The sequence below is a fragment of the Brachyistius frenatus genome, unplaced genomic scaffold (genome assembly GCF_029030835.1).
Source record: "Brachyistius frenatus isolate BFR_SWC_R1_liver_20210118 unplaced genomic scaffold, ASM2903083v1 Contig_89, whole genome shotgun sequence".
In the NCBI taxonomy this organism is placed as follows: domain Eukaryota; kingdom Metazoa; phylum Chordata; class Actinopteri; family Embiotocidae; genus Brachyistius; species Brachyistius frenatus.
Window position 1 is genome coordinate 471,304 of NW_027210688.1, and position 21,253 is coordinate 492,556.

At 44.2% G+C, this 21,253-nt stretch overlaps 1 protein-coding gene across 1 annotated transcript in view; it reads left to right on the plus strand.

Annotated features, from left to right (window-relative positions):
* The first annotated feature begins 867 nt into the window (after positions 1–867).
* fat2 (FAT atypical cadherin 2) overlaps positions 868–21,253 on the plus strand; it is an 88,695-nt gene continuing 68,309 nt past the window's right edge. The window contains exons 1-3 of the mRNA XM_069710064.1: positions 868–1,131; positions 11,429–14,698; positions 16,087–16,398. Coding sequence (XP_069566165.1) covers positions 11,437–14,698; positions 16,087–16,398 — 3,574 coding nt within the window. The 5' untranslated portion in view covers positions 868–1,131; positions 11,429–11,436. The remainder of the gene's footprint in view (positions 1,132–11,428; positions 14,699–16,086; positions 16,399–21,253) is intronic.

Here is a 21,253-nt window from a genome sequence, read left to right on the forward strand (position 1 = left end):
GTCAATCAAACAACCCCCCCCAAAAAAAATATTAAAAAAAAACACATCTCTTTGAAGCTTATTTTTAGATGGACCTCCAGAAAACTAATAAGGAGAATTAAGATTTTATGAGAGAACTTGAATAGGAGTCTATGGAGGCTTTTTTGGAGCCGACCTCTAGTGGCACTCTGTGGTATTGCAGCTTCTGTATCGGCCTCATTTTCCAGACCTGGAAGCTACGAACATTTTTATATCCAGTCTGTGGTTTTACCCAGTTTGTGGACTCGCGTTGTCGAGAGCCGTCTTCTTTTTGTGGACAAATACCATGTCCCATAACACAGATGATTAAATTGTGGTATGAAGTGATGAAAACTCAACTGTGTGTCTGTGGTAGATGTGGTTTGTTTTTCTTACAGGTTGTTAATTTACTGTTTACAAAACCTCTCACCGAATCACACACGCACTGAAGAAAAATAAATCAAAATCAGGCTACATGATTCGGCTGGATGTACAGTGTCAACACACACACACACACACACACACACACACACACACACACACACACACACACACACACACACACACACACACACACACACACATATATGCACACACCCTAGAAGCACAGTCCTGGCCAAGGCCCAAAGGCCTGAGCCCACAGGCAAGAAAAAGGAGGGGGGGGGCAGCCCACAGCCCACAATCTGGGCACATGGAAGGTGTGTGTGTGTGTGTGTGTGTGTGTGTGTGTGTGTGTGTGTGTGTGTGTGTGTGTGTGTGTGTGTGTGTGTGTGTGTGTGTGTGTGTGTGTGTGTGTGTGTAAAGAGAGGAGGGACAGTGTAAGAAGTGGGTGGAGATGAGCCTCCTGAGGGAGTGTTGAGGTGTCTCAACAGACACTTTTGGTGCAGAGCCCTTCGAAGGCGCTGAAGTTGGAAGTTAGCGGCGGCCTGAGACTCACTCCCACAACTCTGTATGTGTGTGTTTTTATTTTTTTCTACACTACCTTCTCCCTTTTTGTCTCTTTGACTTTACACCAAACCACGATGGGAGTACGCCGCTCTTCGCCACGCCGTCGACGGATTCTTAAAGTTCCTGAAGCGTGAGGAGGAGAAAAGAAACAGATACTCCTGGAAGAGTCGACCAGCTGGACCTCAGGTGAGTTTTAGGTTGGTTTTTTTCTCGTTGCACACATGCATTGCTGCCTCACTCCACCTCCCGCTGCTGTTTATTGTGGAGATTGACGCCACTATTTAGTATGAAGGTATTACCAAACACCACCCAGGAGGATATATAAACGCAAGTACCTCAGAGGAAAATTTTATTTTTTTCTCCTGCAAAAAATCAAGCAGTTATTGAAAAATAATTTAAGTTTTTGCATCATTATGCTTCTCACATTCAGCTCTTGTTAAAGCTATGCATTTCTAATGTGCATATGATAGATAGATTTGAGCACCAGCTGTTGCTGCTTGCTGCCAGGAAGAGATTTGAAATGAAAAAAAAAAAAAAAGAGTTAACAAACAAAGTGTAGAGAGAGAGTGTTGAGAGTTTTGTAAAAAGGATTTTGTCTTTTACATCTGACAGTTTTTTCTTTTGCATGGGAGGAGGAGGAGGAGGGGGGAGGGGAAGGGAAGCACATGTCAACGCATGCAGACGAGCTCTTTGACATTTTTCAGATTTGGCCGAGCAGTCTAATTGAATTGCTCAACCGTGATAATGATGCACGTTCCCTGAAATATTTTTTTTTGCAATGCAGGGAAAGGAAAAGTTGAGTTTTTTTTGTTTTCCCCAGCTAAAGCGTGTAAACACCAGCGGTCCTGATACCGGCCCGCAGCACTAACGTAAGAAATCGATGATGGCATTTGTGATGGATGGGCGTTAAGATAACCTTTAATGACCGAACCACTTCATGTAGTCAGAAGCTGTTTTTTTGTTTTTTTCCCCCTCCATTAATGAAAGTGACACGCTGGTGATTATTTTGTAAACTCCCTGAAAAAGAAAACAACTTTTTCTTGAACCTCATTTGACCTGAGAGTCGCCAGAGGCCGTGCTGGGGTTTGATGTTGCTTTTCAGCACAGCCGGGTTTTTTTAACAGCACAGATGCCCCTATATCTCAAGATGAGGCGGTATAATTTGTTCAAGTAGGATTAAGTCGGTTTTGTGGGAAGCAGAGATTTTTTTTTTTTCCCCTCACGGAAATGTTGAGATATTTAGAAGCCGCCTCCGGACCGAGAGCTTTTTTTCAAATTATCTGATGGGTAATCCGGCAAAAACAAAAAAGGAAGCTGAGCCTCATTAAAGACAGATCTGATAACACGGCTGTTAGCAGCCATTGAGATAAAGTCTACACTTTAGGTAGAGCGATGCACGCACACCGCCCACCCCTGAAGGGAGAGCTGGATGTAGCCCCGCAGCAATTAGGCCGACCTGCTGGCCTCGCTAACTCGACCGCCTGAAAACGCCTTGTGAGCTGTGGAAAAATTATCAAAAGAAGTAATGAAATTAAAAAAGACTGGAAGCTTTAGAGGAAAAAAATATTTGCGATGTGAGGTCAGAATCAGATTAATTGCTTCCCATTTCAACTTATCTGCTTCGTCTGGCGCAGCCGGGTCCAAACGAACCTTCAGACCGACCGACGAACACAAAACACAAAACACCGCCGAGGTATTTCTGACCCTCCCCTGTAATTATGGTCTAGAACACTGTGGGTGTGTTTGTGTGTGTTTGTGTGTGTGCGCCTGTATGCATAGGAGGCTTTTAACCCCCCCCCCCCACACACACACCTCTTTCTCCACCCCCGACACCCCCGACCCACTTCCACACAGCCCATCCACCTTTCACGCGACCCGACCCTGCAAACAGGAGCTCAGAGAGGAGAGGCAGCAGAGCTCCGCTCTACTTTTAAAATGAGTCTAACGGGTTGAAACAAACGCAGTTCAACTTTTTCCCGACATTCACTTTAAATATCTTCCCCCCCCCCCGAACATTTCCATGACTTCAGGATTTTTTTTTTTTTTACGACTGCCTCCGGTGCAGCGCGTTTTCACAGATGCTCTGAAAGTAGAAAGTAGTGATTGTAGGAGTGGAGCTGGAGGAATTATCTGGAGTCTGTTTCACAGCGACATGTAAAAGTTATTAGCACACTGTGTGCATTTGTCTCCCAACTATTTGTGTATCTTATGGCATCTTAATTGTCTTTTTTTTGTGTTGTTTTTTTTAATTATGCAGTTCGGACCAATGCTGCAAATCCTTAAGTTAGATTGTGTTGAACCTTTATTGTATTTTTATGATTTATTTTTTTTTTTGCAACAATATGACGTCGTACCTGACCACATACGGTACACATGGATGTGGTCAGGCGTGTGATCAGCATCAGTTTGTCATTCGCATACAAAGAAGCTTATTCAGCTGGTTTTGGATGGAGTTCAGCTATGTGAACAAACGTGACTAAACACTTTCATTCAGTCAAAGTAGTTCACAGAGGAGGGAAGAAAAAAAGAACCGCCGGACTACTCGCACTCGCTACGAGTCCCCTAGACGGTGCAAGTGTGAAACGATGGACACCTTTCCATGGCTCCCCGGCAGTAAACCGTAGCTGCAGGCGCCAGCGGTGTGTTTAACGTGTGCGTTGAAGAGGGGGCACAAAAACAAATAATCAGAACCGTTGGCAGGTGATGCACTCGGAGTATGTCTACGCAAATTAAGTGTTCGAGCATGTCGGAGTACGTCATTTGGACCCGGCTTCATGCCGAGGGGTGCGAGAGAGGTCGGGTTCGGAGGTCGCGACCCCCCCACCCCCCCGAACCTTTCTAGACGGGGGGTTAACATCGTAAACCTCGACATCATCCAGGAATCTGAAATTACAACCTCTGCACAGGCATCAGATGGGAAAGTTGCTGTCGAGAGCTTTTTGCAACAGTTCACACCGATTTGAACTTTTTCAGTTTTGTGCAGAGTACAATTAAAAAATAAAAAAAAATAAAAAAAAGCTTTAATTCCCTGATTACGGTGAGATGATACAAAAACTGGGATTTAACGAGGTCCTACGAGAAAAGTAGTCGACACACCTGTAGAACTCAAACCTACAATTTTGACACTAATGCCTCATGAAATGTAGGTTTAATGTCCTGTTTATGATTTAGTCCAAAAACTATTGAATCTTAAGAGAAGAATGACTTTGGCTGCTGACTGGAGGTTTTTAAAAAAAAAATTTTTTTTAAGGAGGTCAAAGGTCAGAGCCATCGAGCACTGATAAAAGTCATGCAGGAAATAGGTAATAAAGTGGAGTGCTGCAGAGCCTCCATAAATAAGGAGTCAAAGCGAGGGGATGATGGAGACTCATTTAGTCCAACCTGTAAAACCCCCCAGAGCCATTGAAGCCTGGTTTTAATTGATGTCTGGATGCAGGAAGACACATCAGGGATTATTTGATCCGTTCATATCGCAACTTGTGAACGGTAACCGTCCCGGTAGACGTCGGCTGTGTCGAGTAGGCTGGATTAAAAAAGAAAATGATTGACAGGTCTCTCCTTGTAGACGTTAGGGTTTCACAGTGTTTAATACAGGAGGCCTCACCTCCATGTCCAGAGCACCCCACTAACATCAGAGGAATATTTACATTTTAAGGAAGTATAATAGGCTTATTAAGGTCACCACCTCCAATCAGCAGTTAGCTGGAAGGGAGGGAGGGGCGGTGGGGGAGGGGGGGAGTTACTGAATAAATCACATGTATGATGTAACAATGTATTTGCTGCCTGTTTTGCATCAGAGAAATACTTTGCTCTTCAAATATTTGACATACATTTGCTTTTAGATTAGAAATAGAGAAATAAAAATCCATCGTGATGGTGACGCAACGTTTCGTTTCTACTACACATTGGTAGAAATACAGGCTGGTTCGTTAAGTGGCTGCCTGGTTCTGGAAACCAGAACTTTTCTGGTGAAAAAGCAGCATCTGTAAAAATACAAAACATGTATTGATCACTACTGCACCACCGAAATCAAGTCAGAAATACATCCCTGATGAGGATTTAGCCCCGTAGTTGTGAAAATAATTCATATTTAACACCTGTAATCTTGTTCGGGCTTTTCCTTTCAAATCGCATGAAGACGTGTTTTTGCTGCGCAGCTCGGTCTGACACAAATCAATAAGGCTCAGACGATTCATGTTTTCCAAACTTAAATCAAGTACAAGTAAATGCAAATAATATATTCTGTCACATTGTTTTGAGTTCATAACGTTATAAAAAGGAGTGAAACGATATATCTGACCTCACGCTGTGTAAGACGATGACGCGCAAGATGTTTTACAGTCGCTGACCATTTGCAGCTTTGCAGCTATGATAAGGGATTAAGAGGGATTATAATGTGTTGTGGAGGACAAACCCCCTCGACTCTGTTTTCTACTTCCATAGAAGCCTTTAGGCCTCTTCGTACTAACACCATGTCATATTGAGCGTCTTCAACCGACTGAAGCTTTAATATTTATGATATTTATCGATATAAAATCTTTTTTGAAAATGCTAAAGACCCTCACATGTCACCGAGTGTGTTTCCAAACGACCTTTTTATCTGAACGGGGAACCAGCTGCTGTAACATCTTGTTGTAGCACCTTAATTGTGAAATTTGACATTTTCAGGTTATTTCACTCTGTGAATCTTTTAAGGAGGAGGGAAACAACACATTTTGGAGTAGTTTCTTTTTACCATAATACAAAAGTGAGCACTTAATGGACTGACACCGGTTGAAGCCTCCCCATCCATCACGGCCCAACGCTACAGCACAGACTCATTACTGTGTTAGATTGTACTGGTGTGTCGAGGCCGTGCTGTTGTTTTTTTAATGGGTAGGGAGGAAATTGAGCTCTTTTGCAATTATGCAAATGAGAGAGAGTCTTAAAGTCAGTTAAGTTTCAACACAGAGGAAAACGTGCTGTTGTTGTTGTGACTGGGCCGGGATGGTTAGAGATTTAAAGGATACCACTTCACTGAAAGCGCTGCTGTTTAACAAAACAACTTTGTTAAAATGTCTGAAACATTTTAACTGTTTAAGGGAGATTTTCTCTTTAAGGTTCATTTGGTTCCACAGAAATAAGCAAAAAATGATTTACTGAAAGGTCCATCTGTTAGATCTCTGACGGCTTCATCGTGTGGCTCAGACTTAAAGTTTTTCTCTTTCCCTTGAAAAATTCATGTTATCAAATTTACATGTGAAAAAAAATGTTTTGAAAATACACTGTACATATCAACATAGTGATATACAGTACTACACGAGACAAAACTAATGTATAAATGTCTGTAGGTTGGGATATATAGTAGAGATCAATCATATTAAATAAATACAAATAAAGTAGAACTTAAATTTATGGAAATTACCCTCAGTGCTTCTGTTATTTCTGATTCCTTTGAACCGCCCACATCACAAAACAGCACCTTGATGTTAATGCTGAGATATTATATTTCAGCCAAATCCAAGCAACCCTTTTTCTGTTTTGAAGAATGGGGGTGTAATCACTCCACAAAAAAACAGGAAACGGGTTAGCAGGATGAATACAGTCGAGGAGGGAGCAGGAGGGGGAATAATGCCGGATAGTTTGCAGCGACAAAAGGAAAACACCCCGAGGTCCTTTCATTCCCTGATACGACCACTTTAGTATTGTACCGCAAAACCTTCTGGAGAAGAAGCTTTTGTACAAACACACGGCGATAATTACCTGTATGCCACTGGGCCACTTGGCCCGGCCCTCCCTTTATTAAAATGTCCCTGATGGGGTTTTTTCTTTTCTTTTTTTCAAAGCCAGACTGGTAGTTACTTGGATCCATGATTCGACTTGTCGGTGTTGCAATAGTCATCACACAGGAAACGGGTGACTACCCTTTACACCGGGCGAGGAACGCAGTTGATTTCCTCGTAGGACTGATGAGTAAGCGGTTATAAAATGATAAGACATGACACAACAGGAGCTGCGGCTAACTGTTGTCTCCTGAAATTGATTCATCGAATGTCAACGACTGCGTAACCTTCAGACCGGGATCAGCATGAAATGTCATGTATGAGCACGTTCTGCACAGCAGCAACCAGATGATATAGATATTACAGTGCAGCATGTATTCATGCAGTGCGACCTGCAACTATCCTATTGATTGTTTCGACTGATACACTTTCTCATGCAACAATTACCTTCAGACAATTACAGACTAGATTGTTTTGAGCATATAAACCCTGCACTTATTGGAAATAGGATGCAGATGTTTCTCGGAGGCCCAAAGTTAGTCCATCTTTGAAAAATGGACGGAGTCTCCAGGTCTGAAAGTGGAAGCTAATACGGAATTGCCTTTAAAGTGCATTACCACCGAGGGCCACTAGGGGCTGGCTAGGCTCCCATTTAAATTCTCATGAAATACAAAGTCAATGGTATCTGGTATAAGTGGGCGGGGATTAGTGTCAGGTTTCTCAAGTCAGATCCACTGCTGGCTCCTCCCAGTTTGTCCAAATATGGTAATTTTCTGGCTCCAACAATCCCAAGGTGGCGACTACCAAAAAAAGAAAAACAGTAGTTCACAAACCAGTGGTGGTGCCACTTGGTTTTGACCCTGAACATTCTGATTCCAAAATTTACACAATTTTAGAAGCATGAATTAATATTGACATTTGATTTAAAAAAAAAAATCCTTTTGCACACCGACTCTGAACATGATACGTTGCCTAGTTTTGACAAACTTTACTGTCATCAATGATTATATCTGTAAATATATGCTTACAAAGAAAACCCGCAAATAAAAACACCAACACAGCCGAAAAATAGGTCAGAAAAATAAGGTTCAAAGATTAAAACAATCTCCCAGTGCACATGCTGATCTCGATAAACCTCTGATAGACCTTTATATTTATATATTTATATGTAGAAGATGAGATATCTGCTGCTGATATATCGGTGCAGTCTGCAGGAGAGAGCCGGCATGAAACATGAAAGAGAAAATTTTCCCCGAGTTGTTTAAAACTTGGAAGTTTGCAGTAGATTTCAGCACTGTAGAGGTTCGGTCAGAGAGTGACGACCCCGTCACGGTCGCTCTGACGGACGGACAGACAGACAAACAGAAAGACAGAGACAGACAGACAGACGGATGGATGAGGACTGAAAAAAAAAAGCTGCCAAACTGTTCTCTCTGCACCAGGAGCTATCGGGGTGATGTCGCAATGTGAGCCAGGAAGACTGAGATCAACATGTGGCTGCAGGTTGCTATGTGTTTGAGTGTGTGTGTGTGTGTGTGTGTGTGTGTGTGTGTGTGTGTGTGTGTGTGTGTGTGTGTGTGTGTGTGTGTGTGTGTGTGTGTGTGTGTGTGTGTGTGTGTGTGTGTGTGTGTGTGTGTGACCTCTGCAGCAGCAGTAATGACCTGTAAGCTTCTGGCCTGCAACACTGGATGTTTGGATAAAAACACTTTTCCTTCAGACTCAATTTCAGGTTCAGTTGAGTCGCTGAGTGACTCGTACGGTTTTTGCAGCAGAAACATGAAAAGTTTTGTTTTTTGTTTTTTTTAACAAGTGGCAAAAAAAAAAAAAAATCCACAGCAGCGTTAAAATTATTATTTTATTTTTTACTTCTAACCAGCATTTTCACCTCCGTTTTTGAAGTCACACTTCCAACTGCCTTTGTGTTGCAGCGTCGCTGTTAACGAGCCACGATGAAGCGAATAATGCTGATTTGTGGGATTCATTACACGTTTGTCATGTTTTCTGTGTTTTCGGTTAGAATTTAACGCGTCCTCATCTGCCTCTGAAATCAGCCTGCGCTCACTAAAAGGATTCACCTTTGTTTCACCGTTAGAGGAGAAAGTGTGTTTCTGCTGTGACTAATGATGTTGCCAAAGAAGGGTTCGATTATCACGCGGAGCAAATTGCAAAAGAGCACCGGATCATTTGTAATTTATATCGGCTGTTATTCAAGAGTTCTTGATTTTTTTTTTTTTTTGTAGGCTTTTGTTTTTCACTGTATGATTCATATTTTAATACATTTTTATCTTTGCAATAGTAGATATTTGTCTTTTAAACCGTGTCCTCAAATATAACAAAACAGAGGAGTTATGCATAAACCCTCTGAATAGCTTTAGAAAGCCCAAAATGTTTTCAAGGGCAGCTGGTGATGCAGTAACTATATTAATGTAGTCGACCCAGTGCAAAGCTTTTAAATTCAGCTGAGTTGCTCTGCCCTGCAACGAGGGAGGAAACACGACCTCTCGGGAACAAAATCGATCCTCTTGTAACCTGTTGCATCTATCATATTATTTCTGGAGACTTTTGTGGGAAAATATCATTAAAAGAAAACCATGTGCATCAAGTGTAATTTCACCCGAATCAATTTGCCCATTTAAAACCCGGTGATGCAGAAAGCCTTTCGTTTACTGAAGAAAAATATATTTTTGTTTTGTTTGCAGTTTGTGTGAACTGACCCTTTAAGCAGAGCCCGGATTGCACAGCTAAATTCCTGCTTGAGACATTGGAAATCTAACAGGTTTTTTCTGAAGACAAAATGCCTCTTAAACCTGTAATTATCACACAGAAAGTTACTTCATTCATCATTATGACAATCCTGTAAATCCACGTCCTTGAGAACGGAGATAAATGTTATGTATGAGCATGTACCATAAACCAGCGGCCAGACACCGCGCCCGACAATAGAAATATTCCACTGCTGCAATGTCCCGGTCCCAAAAATAGATATGAATGATTTAAAAAAAAAACAACAACAAAAAAAAAAAACATGGCAGTGCTGAAAATCTGGCAAGATTACAAAAATGCCTCAAATCTCGATGGAAACCCAAACAATGACCCTGACCGCTGTAATCTGATTATCTGTCACCAAGTGAGTGGAGATAAAAGAAAAAAAAAACACATACCCGCCATCCTCCACTGAAAAACAGACGCCCACCTCCACGTGTTAGGTGGACCCGTGGGGGAGCCGTTATCATAAACCCATATAAACCCTGAGATAGCGTACGACAATGGTATTCACACTCATTCAGACGCCAGCATACCGGCGGTCACACAACGGTATAGATTTTTCTCTAAGAATATTTTCTAATCACGTTATTTATTTTTTGGAGCGAAGGAGCAGGGAGGCGTGAGATCTTGATTTCTGCCCTCCAGATTGTTCTTGTGCGGATTGCTTTTTGTTTTTGCGTTGGATGAGCTGTCAGAGAGGCAGCGAAGAGCAAAGCGTGTTCTGCCCTCCGGTTCTGTCTCCGCCGTCGTTCCCCGGCTTGTTGTGAAATCAGGCAGCCGGCGCGGCGTGGTCGCACATCAGCTCGGGTTTCCATGTTGCTCTGGGCTTCGAGTTTCCATTTAACGAAGGAGCTGCAACTTGAAGCACGTTTCAAAATCTGAATTGAGGCCTTTTTTTCTTTGCAAATTGTGCACTATTTTTCCATCCTAATGGGATCACGTGTAAGCATGAGCAAAAAAACACCGTCTGTCATCGGACAGAAACTGGTTTTGGGCTTCATGTTTTGCATCAACATTAACTCTCCCCATCATCGTACGCATCACTCCCCCTTCTTGTGTTTTTTTTGCCGCCACTTTGAGCTTGACAAAACTTCAATCGCCGTGGCCGTGAGATGCTTCGTCCCGACCTGAATCAAAGTACTCATTGCGAGAGATTTTGATAACATCGGTTTACGCCGTTGACGCTACAACACCGAAGTATGAAAAAAAAAAACAGAGATTAAGATGCAGATGAAGTTCAAAAGAGGACTGTGGGAATATGACAAGACAATTTTCTCACCGTTGAAAAAGCTTTTGAAGGAACTGAACATGAGACCAAACCGGAAAAATATTATTCAAATGCAGCCAACATTACATACTGACTTTTTTTTGGGCCAGGTCTTCCTTGTAAGAGAATATGGAAGCACGAGTTTAGTGCCATCGTACAACATTACACGGTAAACGTTTGCTCTCGGATCAGAGACTGAACCACCCGCTGTCATCTGCAGGACACCGAGCCATCAAATCTACAAATCCCTCCTCGTTGCTCTGTGTTTACAAAAGGCTTAGACGTAATAATTTTGACAAGCACTTACTTGGGCACATTGGGCCTCCGAAAGGAATAATTACTGGGGAGGCGACTTGCTGGTCCTGAAACAATGTGTTGTTTTACTTTTTCTTTTTGTCAAGGCAAGTCGGGACAAGAGTCAAATACCTCGCCACAGGCCTTCCCTCTGCTGCTGTATCATTGTGTATTATGTGTCCATTAAAGTATTCTTAGTGGAGCTGCAGCTTAAAGGGACATGATTGGTCTATTTACAAAATAGTCGAGTGTCGTATTTGTTTTTTCTGCAGATATATACAAGGCAATTCAGACAAGACCTGAAGGACTCTATTGTTTTCCCCTCAAAGGCCTCTTTTTGTTCTTAATTTGTAGTATGTTGCCTGACGTGTCTTCTTCTTTCCTTTTTCCGCAGCCCTGAGGATGCTCACGGAGGCGCTAAGGATGGCAGTTTCGGGAACGACTTTCCTCGCTTTAGCCGCAGTCCTCCTGCCCGTGGCGAGGTGCCACGGGACGATGGGGAAAGGAAAAGACGTCTCTCCGCTCAGGTTCACGCACCATCTCTACAACGCCACCATCAACGAGAACTCGGCGCCGCGGACGTACCTGGACGTGCCGGTGAAGATGGGCATCGAGGCGACGGATCCGCTGTGGGACATCAAATATAACGTAGTCTCGGGCGACGACGACGGCGGCTTCCAAGCGGAGGCGGTCCAAGTTGGAGATTTCTGCTTCCTCAGGATCAAAACGCGGAGCAGCAACTCGGCCCTCCTCAACAGGGAGGTCCGAGACGCGTACGCTCTCACCGTGGAGGCGACGGAAAGCACTTTGGACTTCCAGGCGAAGACCAAAGTGTTTGTCCAGGTGCTTGACACCAACGACCTAAAGCCTCTTTTCTATCCCGCCTCGTACAACGTGGTCATTGGGGAGGACACTCCGCTGAAGTCAAGTGTGGCCAGGGTCAGCGCCACGGATGCGGACATCGGCAGCAACGGCGAGTTTTATTACTTGTTCACCAGCAGAGCTCACCCCTTCGTCGTCGACCCTTTCACCGGCACGGTCAGCCTCATCAAGAAGCTCAACCACACCCGGGCGGAAAGGTACGACCTCACCGTTTTGGCGGAGGACAGGACGAAAAAGATATCGGGCATTCAGAAATTTGGTAATGTCGCGCGGGTCACGGTAAACGTACAAAAGATGGCCACGGGGTCTCCGGTCATCACGCCACCGCCACCACCATCCACGATCTCCACAGACGGTAAAATAACTATCGATGTCCATGTGGAGGCAGGAGTTAAGCCTGTGGCATCCCTTCATATTGTTGGAGGGGATCCCCACAAGTGTTTTGAGATAATCCCGTTAGGTGTGCAGGGAAGTGACTTCCAAGTGATCTCCACAAAGAGGATTATCTGGTCTCAAACTCCCTTCGGTCTGAATCTGTCCCTTCAAGCAAAAGACAGGAGCATGCCAGGTTTGCTCTCTCCGGTTACACAAATCCACATCCCGGCTCATCATTACAGCCCCTTGGTGTTTTTGGAGGACACCTACATCGTTACACTGAGCGAGTTTTCACCCCCTAAAAGTCACGTCGTTAAAGTTTCTGTGACCTCGGTTCCCTATAATGTCACTTTTGGTATCAAAAATAACCCGGACAGCTCGAATTTCAGGATAAATCCCAAAACGGGGATCATCACTACCGCGGAGAAATTTGACTACGAGAGAAAAGATCGATACGAGTTCGACGTCGTGGCCAATCACGGCGAGGCGGAGACTCACATTGTGGTGGAGATAACGGACGAAAATGACAACAGCCCACAGTTCACGCGGACGTCCTATCAGGCCACGCTGGACGAAAACACCCCCGTCGGCAGCAGCGTGTTGAAAGTTGCAGCTACAGACCAAGATAAAGGCAAAAACGGCTTTGTGACCTACTCTATCGCCAATTCAGGCCCTCTACCTTTCACGATCGATCCATTCACCGGCGTCATCTCGACCTCCGAGCACCTGGACTACGAGCAGATGAAGCGGCGGTACCACCTGCGGGTTTGGGCTTCGGACAGCGGCGTGCCCTTCAGTCAGGTCAGCGAATGCCCCGTGACGATCACCCTGAACAACGTCAACGACAACGTCCCTCTGTTCGAGAGGGTGGACTGCAACGTCACCGTGCCGCCAGACGTGCCGGTCGGTCACGCCGTCGCCGAGCTGTCGGCCATCGATCTAGATGAGCTGCAGCAGCTGAGGTACGTCATCGACTCGGGGAACGAGCTCCGAGTGTTCGGCATCGACTCCGTTTCGGGAGCCGTCACCCTGGAGCGACCGATTCCCCCGGGAGAAGGTTCGTTCACGTTACGAGTTGTAGCCACGGATGGCAAGCATCACTCCGAAGACTCGGTCGTCCGGGTAAGCGTCACCGACAAAGGTGACGACGCAACGCTGCGTTGCCGGGAAACGGGCATTTTCAAACAGCTGACCGACAAACTGATCGAGTCAATCAAACCGGTTTTAATCAACCAGGAGGAAGATGCGTTCTCGGATATCCACATCACCAACCGACACTCGCCCAAGTTTGACCTCAGCGTTCCCGGGTCGATCGACCTCGCCGAGGACCATCCGTTGAACTCCACCATCGTTCAGTTCAACGCGACGGACGGCGACACCGGCTTCAACAGCAAGCTGGTCTACGTCATATCGAGCGGGAACGAAGACGGCTGTTTCTCCATCTGCACTTTCTCCGGGGACCTTCAGTTAGTTTGCCCGCTGGACAGAGAGAGTAAGGAGTTCTACATTCTGAACATCACCGTCTACGACTTGGGAACGCCGCAAACTTCGGCGTGGAAGTTCATTGCCGTGAACGTCCTGGACGTCAACGACAACCCGCCTGTTTTCGATCAGCCCAGTTACGTGATACGCGTGCCCGAAAACACGGAGGCGGACTCGATTATCTTCACGGCCCGGGCGGTAGACGTGGACACGGACGCCAGCGGTAACGTCCGGTACTCCCTGTTGACATCTACGGACGTGTTTAGAATCGACGAACTGACCGGAGAGGTGACCGTGACGGGTCGACTGGATCGAGAGAGCTCGCCCAGACACGACCTCTGGATCGAAGCGAGAGACCAGGCCAGACCCGGCCCGCGGCTCTTCTCCACCGTCGACCTCGTGGTGGTTTTGCAGGACGTAAACGACAACGCTCCCAAGTTTGTGCCCAAAGTGTACAAAATAAAAGTAGCGGAAGACGTTCCCGTGGGCACGCTGCTCGTCTGGGTGGAGAGCGTCGACTTGGATCTGGGCGGCGGAGGCGTCGTCACCTACAACCTCAAGAACACGGCGGGCGGCATCTTCCACCTCGACTCGTCCACGGGCGCCCTGACCCTGGAGAGGGAGCTGGACTTCGAGAGGCGGCCGTCTTACAACCTCACGGTCCGCGCCGTCGACCACGGCCTCCCGCGCTCCCTGTCGTCGTCCTGCTTCGTGGAGATCGAGGTCCTGGACGTCAACGAGAACCTCCACCGGCCGGCGTTCTCAGAGTTCGTGTATGAAGCCGCGGTGATGGAGGGCGCGGCGGTCGGGACGTCGGTGGTAACTCTTACGGCGTCGGACAAGGACCTGGGCAGAGATGGAGTCGTTCGGTACCACATCTATGACGGCTCTGGCCTCGGAATCTTCACCATCGATGAGGAAACAGGTAATAAATGCTTTTTTATAGTAATAGTGGTTGTATTTTTGCATTTTATTTTCCCTGATTATAAATTATATATTAGATTACTGATTACTTTGGACTAATTTGTTGTACCTTGATTTTTCCTGACTTGGAGCACTAACAGAACTAGCAGAGGTATAAAAACAAGCCAGTTGAAAACTTTTTTTCATCTTGCTGTTTCTGCCTGCATCTTAAAAAAGCAGACAAACAAGTCTTTTTTTATTTTTTTCTGTCTTGCCAAGAGAGGCAAGAAGATGTCAATCTCAATCTGGTGCCAGCGATCGGTTAGCTTGGAGACTGGAAAAGCCAAATTCGCAACGTACTGGCACATCTAAAGGTCACAAATTAACATGTCATGTCTTGTTTGTTTCATCTGTTTCAAAAAACAAAGTTTAGAAGCTACATATTCATTTTCCGGGGGAGTTATCTGCCTGATTATTTACCCAGCAGGCAGTGAAAGACTCTCTCTGGGACTCACTTGTTTTCTGACCGAGATCTCGTGATATGATTAAAATGGATAGCTGTTAAGTGGGGTGTGCAGTGAGATTGTTTTACCAGCTGCTTATACATGTGAAGAATGGACGTTTTGAAAGAAAAATATATCCACATTTAGGAATGTTCAAAGGTCACCGAATAAATATCTCAGCGTGAATTCTGTGTTACAAATTATTTTAATCGCTGCAACTAATCTTTTACGGCCGTGGATTTCCTCGTGTTGCTTCCCTGATAAGATGACACGTTAGGACACAGTGTTTCCTCCGAAGGGTTGGGTGAGGTTGTGTTTTTTCTACTGTGTGACCTCCTGTCATGTATTGCGACGCATTCCACGAGCCTCCTGCTGCACTTAAAGCTTCTGATAAAATCAGGGCAAACAGAGTTCTCTTGTCATGATGGGACTGTGCTGAAATACACCTCCGTCTCTGTGTTGCCGGTGTTTGAGTTCTCCCTCGGGTCGTCCAAATCCAAACTACTGCTGAAAGGCAACTACGTTCAGAAGTGTCAAGTTGTATACCCCGACTCCCCCCCTGTTTTCAGTGGCCTCTTGTATATTGGATGAGCCGGAGTACATTTTGGCAACACAAATGTGTCGCCCACGTTGCTGAGCAGGGAATGCTAAAAATTTCCCAGCACCACCTTCGGGCTCTAATCCAGACTTTTGAAAATGCGAGTAGGCACCTTTTTTAAGTGAGATGAAAGTCCCAGTGATTGACGCTTCCTCCAGGCTTGTTACAGTTATTATGGGTAAGTGAATTTTTGCCCAAGGCACAGCAGGAGGTTTGAAACAAGCGGTGTGCGGTTCACGAGTGAAAACAGTGTTTTATCTTAACCGTTAACCCTAATTCCTCCCAAATGCCCTTTGTGATGCGTCTCAGGTGTGATCTGCACCACGGAGACACTGGACCGGGAGACGGCGCCTCACTACTGGCTCTCCGTCTACGTCAGCGACCTGGGAACCGAGCCTCTGATCTCCTGGACTCACGTCTTCCTGGAGGTCCTGGATGTTAACGACAACGCTCCCGAACTCTCCCAGCCCGTGTATTTCGCGTCCGTCCTGGAGAACGTAGACATGGTCAAGTCCGTCGTCCAGGTGTCGGCCGCCGACGTGGACACGTCCTCCGAGGGGAAGCTTTCCTTCCAGATGCTGGAATCTCATCGAACCTACTTCGACGTCGATCCCAAAACAGGTAAAGTACACTTCTCACAAAGGTTGTGCACTGCATTGAAACAATCTGTCGTCAGTTAAAGGAGAATTTTAGTTTTTTTGTTTTTTACATGTAGTTCGGTTTACTTATCATGAGGAGCTACATGCTCTGAAAAAAGGTGTATAACCTCCTTTGTGGCTCCGAAGACTTCTTTCCAGCATGAAATAACCAGAATTATATCAGTGTGAGGTTTACATTTTTAACTGTAAGTTTATGTTAAAAAGTGGATAACTATTGATTTTTACATTGGAGTTGCATGATAGGAAATGAAGGATCCATTTGTTTAGAACCAGGCTGTGAGCATTGACCCATAGATCAATATATCTCATTACATTATTTTAATGTGTCTCATTTCCAGCTTTTGAGTGCAATAGAAAATGACTGCAGGACTGAAATTAGTGGCATGTGAAACACCTCCTTAAAACCATTGACATGTGTTTCATTGTCTAACTATAAACCCCGCAGATTATTTTGCCTGTTGAAAAAGCTTCTTGTAAAATCCCTCTGCAACTCCTGGACGTGCACCTTCAGTTTAGACCCTGCAGGCACTTAGAGGCAATGAATGAATCTGAATTAAATCCGAAGAGCAGCTTTATTTGAATAATATCCAGCTGTGCCCTGAAATACATTTAAGCTTATAGTGATCTAAAACACGAGCAGGAAGTTGTAGAGTATGCTGCGTGCTCCCTTCTGCTTGATTTACATCTTTATTCCAACTCCCTTTGTGATTATAAGACATCTGGAGGAACCTCTGTTCTTTCTCCTTCGCAAAATTGTTTCGACATGAATATGTCCGTGTCCCCACAGCGGATCATTTACATTTGTATTTCTTTTTATTAAGGCAGCTGTGAAACTGAGCAGTCGAGTTATTTCCCATAAGAGGTGTTAAAAAAAATAAAAGGGTGATATCTTCTGGTGCACAGTTGCAAGTCTGAGCAGAGAAAAGTGATGCAGAAACCCAGGGAGTGTTGCAGAGAGAGAGAACAAAATTATAACTTCATAATAAGAAACTCCTGCAGAAAGTCAGTCGATCGCGATCCGAGAAAGGAAAAAGAAATGAACGCGGAAAGGAAGAACGGAGTTCCTGGTCCATGTGCTCATCTTCTGACAGTTTCAACTGAATCACCTGGTGGCGACTTTGATGTTCAAACAAATGAGCATATCATTAACTCTGCCGCTACAAGCCGCTACAAGTCCCGTCCTCCTCTGATAATCTCCCTCCAGGTAGCCGCGGTGTTTGTCCACGCCCTGAGGCCAGTATGTCGAAGGATTACAGGGCAGAGAGTGTGAGTTGTGTTAATAGAGAGGCAGGTAGGTCAGGAGGTGTTGATACAGCCGGAGAGTGTCACTTAAAACAAGCTCTTTTTTGTCGTTGTGTAAATGCAGGTGTATTTGGTATTCATTAACTAATCCATGCAGAATGAAATGTGTCGTGTTGAAAATGGTTAATGTGTTTCGGTATTCTGAGGATTTCCATAACTTCAAGTCTTTGAGGTCATTTAAAGGGTCCTCGACCTAAATTCATGGAGAAAACGCTGCTGAACTTTACTCGGGTTGGTCTTCAACGGGTTCACATGAAAACAGGATTAAATAATAACCACCAATTTAAGATGACGCATAACTGGTGGAGCAAGAAAAAGACAGCTGAACGCACAAACATCAAAAGGAAACTGAAAGACTCCCACAAAACAAAGGTTAAATGAAAAAACTGAAAAAAAAAAATCAACATTGTATATTATAGTATACATTTATAATTAGCTCCGAAGTACATGAACCTGCTACTTTAACCTCAAGCTAAACGGCAAAAAGAGACTCTATGAACAGAAGTATGTGGACACCCCTGTCCATATACATGAATAACTTTGGTCAGAGGCAAGTTTCATGGCTCAGGTTTATCCCATTTAGTTCTAATCAAGGAAAAAACTAATTGTCGGCCGACAAAGGCTTTAAAATGCAACAAAAAATAATGAACATTTTGCTGATACGACAGGCCGAAAAAATGACGTTTTATTTGGGGATGGAGCACGAATTTTTAATATTCAAATAGTCATTGTAATCGACAAAATCTAATTTCACCGGCACCTGGTTGTAATTAGTTGCACCTGCCAGTAGATGGCGGTAATGCGTCTGAAAGCTGTTTGAGTTTAAAAAAAATCAAATAGTTACAAGCGAAGTTTTGCTTGAAATGCCCATCCCTAGTTTTAAACATGCCCAGTTGACTAAATACTTGGCTAAATGCTCGATGCCACTACCCTGTTATCCCACAGGATGACATCAGCATGTTTCTTGAGCAATATGTCCGTACTGACTGGAGGCTTTTTAAAAAAGTTTTCAAAATGGATTTCAAAGTTTCCATTTGCAATAATTGTCTCATCTGGGATGAATCTCAGTTTTACATATAAAGTTGAAGGCGTCCTGCACTTTGTTTGTTGAATGTTTACATTCTTTGTAAACACATTTCATTTTACATCTGCCGGTGGGCCATCACGATATGAGCCGGCATAATCATGTTATTTCCACTACGGGGGAGACGTTATTTTCTCTGCAATTAGGTGGGGAAAATATGAAATATAAAAATAATACGTGCATATATTGGAATATCAGCAGTTGGTTAAAATAGTTGGAAAATATCTGCACACACAAAAAAAAAATCAGAAACACTGGATCACAACACCAATAAGACCTGTTTCCACTTCTTTCCACTTGACTCTACTCACTGTTTTGGGGGTTTTCCACTTGGCAAAAGTTGTCGCAGTATCGCCGTCCGAGCTTCCGAAGTAAGCTGATAAATACGAGGTGAAAACACTGATCGATCAGAGAAAATCGTCACGATCGCTGCATACGCAACGACGCGGGACGTCCCGCACAAACATCGTTAAGCAGCTTAAGCTACGATAGCAACTTGCAATTTTTCTTTACTTGCTGGACTACTCGATTACTGGAAACCTTGAAAAAAACAACAACAAAAAAACACACCAAAAGTCAGCTGAAGAGACGTGTGGTTGGAGAAGGAATTGCTGTCTGGCTATTAAAGAGTCCAACCTCAGTGATTACGAGTGCTGAAGGGATTTATTCCCATTCAGCCATATTGGACTGGAGTTTAATAGCGGCACATTAGTTTCCCACGGTGTCCTTAAACCTTAGAGCATGTCGTTTTAAGAGATTAGAGCTTTTCATATGAAGACAACAAGGCCGCAGCTAAACTAAACCGTCATCCGATGACAAAAGTTACAAGATTCATGTCCTGGTGTCATTCAGAGATCTAATAAACCCACATTCATGGAGGGAGATCATGTTTCCCTCCAGTGACTGTAAACGTGCTTCAGAACATGACCCGCCTTGTCCCGTTTTTTTTTTTTTTTTTTCACAAATGAACCTGCTCTTATTAATAATGCCGGGTGTAGGAACCTCTCATGCCTTGACAGGATGAAAATGACTCACGGCTGCGCGCTGGTAGCTGACTAAGCTTTTATGCTTGTGAAGCCTGGATGTACTTTATACTTTATGCATTGTGTGTGTGAGTCAACTCAGATGAATTAGTTGACAGAGGGATTTATGATCAACCAAAGATACTGGAATCCTGTCCAGTCTGTTTTTTTTTTTTATTGAGCACCTGTTGGGAAATCGGAGTATCTCGGTTATGCAAGTTCAAAATGGGTTTAATTATGTGTTTCACAAAAAAAAAAGAAAAGGTTGTTTGTTGATGAAGGCCAGGCAAGTTAGGAATGTGACCATTTCATCAGCATTTAACAGGAGCAGATTCCTCACACCGTTGGAGTGCCTTCAAACTCTTTCAACTGCTATCATGGGAAGGATTCTTGTCATACTAATATAATTATCGATACTTTAGATCGACAGGCCATAAATAAAGAGGAGTTATATGTGAAGTTTGACATTCTGTGATTTCCTAATGTCAACAAATCCCACAAAATGACCACGAAATCGAAATTAATTTATCCTTGTAGCTCAAAAAAAAAAATCAAGAACAAACACTAGTTTATTTAGACTCAATGTGTGTTAATCCGCCGCTGAAAGTAGTCCCCAACAAAGGCTCTATTTCCTCTTGTTTGTTTGCTAAAAACTACAGCAGCCATTTGTTTTTCAGAAATTCCTGAAATGCCTTGTTTTCAAAAAGGAAACCGTATATTCATGAGCTGTTTTTAATCAATTTATGTCTTCAGGGACCATTGGGCTTCGGGCTGAGATCCACAGACCGGTTAGGGAGGGTTACAACACAATAAAAACAAACAATAAAAAAACCTGAAAAACATTAGGATTACTCTTTTAAATATATTCAACATCTACTGTAACATCTCCTTTCCGTGCACCAGTGAGATCGAGTTGGACAGTTTTCAATCGAACCCGAAGCGTCCTCGCTTCATGGCAGCCGATCTGTCAGCCGCCGTCTCTTTTGCTGCGTGTTTTTCTAAGTGATGTATTAAATGTTTAAAAGCCTCTAAATTACACATTCAGTCTCTGAACGCAACCTCGAGACAGTTTGTTCTGATCCGATGTCACTGACGATAAATCAGGCCAGCGGGGCGGAGAGTTTTCCCTCCCAGATCTCTGATCGGATCAGATGATGGTGGTGGTGGTGTGGGAGGAGCGACTTTCGCTAACAACACCGAGATAACTGCTGGAAAAAATGTATTGACTTCGTATTTGCTGAAAAGTTGAATGGGAGTCTATGGAGCCGGAGGCTTTTTGGAGCCGACCTCTAGTGGCACTCGCTGGTATTGCAGCTTAAGTCACTTCTGCATCTGCCTCACTTTTAAGACGAACACTTTTATATCCAGTCTGTGAAAACCACCTTCAACGTGGCCTCAAAGCACTTTAA